Below are 4,568 nucleotides of genomic sequence, written 5' to 3'. Positions count from 1 at the left end.
GGGGAAGGGACTGGAGCACAAGTGCCATGAGGAGAGGCTGAGGGAGCTGGGGGTGTTCAGCCTGGAGAAGAGGAGGCTCAGGGGAGACCTTAGCACCCTCTGCAACTCCCTGACAGGAGGTTGGAGTCAGGTGGGGGTTGGTCTGTTCTCCCGGGACAAGAGGGCACAGACTCAAGCTCTGCCAGGGGAGGGTTAGGTTGGATATTAGGAAGAGATTTTTTAGGGAGTGCTCAGGCATTGGAATGTGCTGCCCAGGGAGGTGGTGGATTCACCATCCCTGGAGGTTTTCAAGGTGAGACTGGATGTGGCACTTAGTGCCATGGTCTAGTAACCACGGTAGGGTTGGACTTGATGATGTTGGAGGTCTTTTCCAACCTGGTTGATTCTATGATGGTCTCTGTGTGTCCTTGAGGAAAACTGCTGCATTCAAAATATCCCCATTATTAAACAGTTGGGTAACACCTGGAAGCAGCTTGGGTGGAAAATGAGCCTGGTGAGCCTGGAATTGCTGTGGCCCTGCTCCCACACAGGGATGGGATGGGATCCTCACACACCCTGTGTGCACTCCCTGGAAAATCAGCTTCATTAGTTGTTTTCATTGTTAATTATTTCTTTTCGACAGCAAACAAAGCTCAGATCCCAAGAGCCCTGTGGGTGTCAGGTGAGGCCTGGGCTGGGTTTGGGCAGGTGTTTCTGCAGGTGGCAAATAGCTCTGTGGTCATTTGCATTTTTTGGGATATTTTATATCCTAGGCCAGGTTGGATGGGAACTGGAGCAACCTGGGCTAGGGGAAGGTGTCCCTGCCCATGGCAGGGCTTGGACTTAGATGGTGTTTAAGGTCTCTCCAACCTAAACTAGTCCATGGTTCTATAATTTTCCTTATTTTCTCCAAAAGAATTTCTCTCCTTAAATTCTTTGATAGTTTTGGCCTCAGAGCCCTAAACTGGCCAGAACCCTGAATTCCTCACTGATGTCCTCATGCCCTTCCAAGAGGGAGCAAAGTTGGAGGCAGGAAGGGCAGAAATTTGATGTGATTAAAGGCCCAAATGAAACAGTTTGACAGAATCTTAGTTGTGAGGAATAAAAAAGCAGCTGGAAGAGGATTTTGGGCTGTTCCTGGAGGTGTTTGCATGTTCATTCCACTGCTGGTCAGACAGTTTCTTTCCCCTTTTGGTCTTCAAGTGACAACCCAAGAGACATGAGAGGAAGAGGAAGATGGGATTGGAAAGCCACAATCCTTCAGGTGCAGGTGTGGTACCTGCAATTAGTTGCATCAAAGGAAAAATTGCTTTCTCCACAGATGTTATCCTTGTCCTCTAACCAGGGAATGCCTCGTGCTAGTGGCATGTGCTGCTCCTAAAGTTTCCCTTTGGATTTAGCAGTGTGAGAGCTAAAATACTGTTTATTTTGCAATCATTTAAGGCAAAGCAGGAGCATTGCTGGGATGTTGATCTCCTGAGGTTTCCCACAGGATTTATCCCACGGCACCTTCAACCTTGGCATCACTTCCATGAAAACCAGACACCTCTGGGACTGGGTTGCTGTGTCCCTAAGAGGGGTCCTGGTGTCCCTATGGGGATCTTAATGTGTCCAGAAAGTGTCCCAGTGTCCCCAGGAGTGTCCTGGTGCACAGGGGCCTCAAACAGCCTTGTTTCACCCCAAACTGAAGAGGACAAGGAAAAAAATAGGTAGTTTTGTATGTTGCTTGTTATATGGAAGAACTTTGGGGCTTCCAGAGGGGGATAGAAGGGATAGCACCAAAATTGGGCCTAATGTTAAATATTTGGAGGCCTTTTTAAAGGAAGAAGCCAAGGGAATGTCCTGGAGGGTAAATATTATCCTGGGGAAAAGTGGCTATTTGATGTGTTGCTGCTTCTGTTGACCTTCCCAAGGATGCTTGGAGGACTAATGGGAACTGCTTCAGTCTGGATCTGGTCCTGTTCTGGTCTAAACTGGGGCAAAACCAGGGAGTTTCTAGCACAGGAGGGTTGGCTTTCAGCAGGGCTGTGTGGCAAACGGCAGGATAGGGAAAAATAATCCACCTGTCATTGTAACCGAAGATCCAACAGCATGGAATGGTGTCTCCCTGTGAACAGGACACAGGAAAGAGCAAAAAGGTGTTTGTTGCTGTGATTTCCTTGGGGGGGAAAAAAAAGGTAAGACTATTTTGGGGGCATCATGGGGAAAGGGAGAGGAAAAGCTGCTTTGCTGCTGTGCTTTCCCAAGTTGTATAAATCCCTGGAGTTGTGTAAGTCCCACAACAGGCTCATGCAGGGACTGATTTGGGGTTTTCCAAACTCTGTAAAGACCAAAATCCCTGGAAGGAAACAGCTCAGCTGAGCCCTGGAGGCAGCAGAATCCAGGGAGAGGGTTCAGGGGGCAGGATTGGTGCTGAGCACCCAGTGCTGCTCCTACTGTTGGCACTGTCTGCAGCTCTGCTCCTTGGAAAAAAGGAATTCCCAGATCTGATAAAATCGTGGAGGTTGGGAAAACCCTCTGAGACCAAGCCTAACTGCTAACCCAGCACAGCTGTGTTCACCACTCCTGGGAAGTGCAGGATGGATGGGGCAGGGGGAGGATGAGGATGCAGGACAGCAGGGACACAGAGCAGCAAACCTTCAGTGCTGAGACTCTGATCCAGGAGGAATTGCTTGGCAGGAGAAAGCAGGACATGGGGAAAAGCAGAGTCCTCATGCTCCGTGCAGGAAAGCAGCAAAAAGCATCCTCGGAGGGAGCAGCCAACTGGGGAAAGGGTGTGTGTGGCCAGGCTGATCCTTGCTCTCCTCTTCTCCCACCAGCGAAGGCTCAGGATGGGATTTGCCTGCTCCCTCCATCCTAGATATTCCCTCTGTGTGTTCCCCCTTCCCACTCCAGCGCCTCTAAAGGCAGCAGCACCCTCTCCTGGAGAGGGAAAGCCTGGGAAGAGCCTTAGGATTGGGTCTCTGAAGGAAGGTTGGGGGCAGATTTGGGGGTGTCCTGGGCTTGCCATCCCCTCTCCTGTCCTTGGCAGAGCTGGGGATTGGGGCTAGGGGACAGCTTGGGGGTCCTGGAATGCCTTGATGGTCTCGGGTGGAAGTGGATTGAGTTGGGGTTTGGGGATGGGAATGCAAACAGGGCTGGGGAGAAATGGGAGGGCTGGAGGGGTCTGGGTGGGCCAGACCCTTCCCAGCCCCATTCCTTCCTGGGAAGGTGGGATAAGGTAGGATGGGGTGGGATGGGATAGAGTGGGATAGATGGAATGGACAGGATCAAATGGTGTGGGGTGGGATGGGAATTGGGAGACAGAGGGAAGTACCCCAGGGCTGTCACCTGCCCAGGTCCTGGCTGGGTGGTTATGGGGCATAGGCTCAGGTTGGGGTTAAACCCAAGAGGTTTGGGAACAATTCCTGGTGTAGGTGAGCAATGTCCTTAGGGCTGTGCCAAAGAGGGGGATCATGCCCTGCCCCGAGGAGCCCTCAGACATCCCTGGATAGAGCTGAGGGGCTGTGACCCCCCACCCACCCCCAACCCCAGGGTGCTGTCCTGGGGTCCAGCATGGCTGTGGGTGTCCAGAGACACACTCCTGCTTTGGGAAGGCTTTGGTGGAGCTTAGCAGGGGGGAAGCACCTGGCCTGGTGTGACCTTGGTCTGTTCCAGCCTCACGTGTGTTAACGATTGATGACACAGCCAGTCACACTGGGACTCTGCCCGTGTCCCATGGGGTCACCCCCTGCCCCAGCCAGGGATCACTGCCCCAGTCCCATCCTGCCCCTGGGCACACTCTCACACCCCCGGGGGTCCCACTGGGGGATTTCCCTGAGGGTTTGCACCCTGTCCCCATGTCCCTGTGACGTCCTGTCCCATGCCCCCCATGGTGACCCTGTTCTGGGCCAGGCTCTGCTCCTCCTGCACTTTACCCCTCCCAGTGCCTCTCCCAGCACACACAGCTCCCTCCCCACAGTCTGCAGGGGCAGGAGGCTCAGTGGGACACCCACTTCTGGGGGGACCATGCGTGGTACCGTGGTGCTCCCCAGCCCTGCTGAAGCTTTGCCAGGCAGAGCCCAGAGGATGACAGTGGCAGGTACCAGTGTGGGCATCAGGCTGGGGGCAGGGAGGGGGTGGCACTCTGAGCCCCCCCAGGCACCCTAATGTGCTTTTGGGGGGGTCCCTCCTCTGTGATGGATGGGATGGAGATGGAGGGATGTGTTCCTCTCAGCCAGAGCATCCCTGGGGCAGGGGCACATCCCTGCTTGGGGGCAGCACCAGTAGCAGAGCAACCCCAGGAGAAGGTGGCAGCACTGGGACCCACACAGGGACCTGTCTGGGGTCAGGGTGCCATGAAGAGGACACAGAGCAGTGGGCTGAGGAGCTGGAGGGGATGGTGACAGGGTCAGTGCCTGCTTTTGGGGGGGACACACAGAGTGGAGGTGGTTGCAGTTGGGGATGGCCTGGGGGTCCTGACCCCATGTCCCCCACAGCCACCCACGCTGTCAGTGGGAATCCCACACTGCCACCATTCCCAGTGGAGATGGAGACAGCGATTTTCGGTGAGTGACTGGTGCCAGGGCAGGAGGGTCCCACCACCAGGG

The 4,568-nt window shown here is 54.4% G+C and overlaps 1 protein-coding gene across 1 annotated transcript in view; it reads left to right on the top strand.

Annotated features, from left to right (window-relative positions):
* Positions 1-3,987: 3,987 nt before the first annotated feature.
* Positions 3,988-4,568, top strand: part of LOC103808372 (mitochondrial peptide methionine sulfoxide reductase-like) — a 2,524-nt gene continuing 1,943 nt past the window's right edge. Inside the window, exons 1-2 of the mRNA XM_009081153.1 lie at positions 3,988-4,060; positions 4,458-4,526. Of these exons, the coding sequence (XP_009079401.1) occupies positions 3,988-4,060; positions 4,458-4,526 (142 nt within the window). The remainder of the gene's footprint in view (positions 4,061-4,457; positions 4,527-4,568) is intronic.

Source organism: Acanthisitta chloris, unplaced genomic scaffold (assembly GCF_000695815.1).
Source record: "Acanthisitta chloris isolate BGI_N310 unplaced genomic scaffold, ASM69581v1 scaffold11698, whole genome shotgun sequence".
NCBI lineage: Eukaryota > Metazoa > Chordata > Aves > Passeriformes > Acanthisittidae > Acanthisitta > Acanthisitta chloris.
Note: the sequence above shows the minus strand (reverse complement) of the source record. Positions and strands in the feature narration are given on the sequence as shown.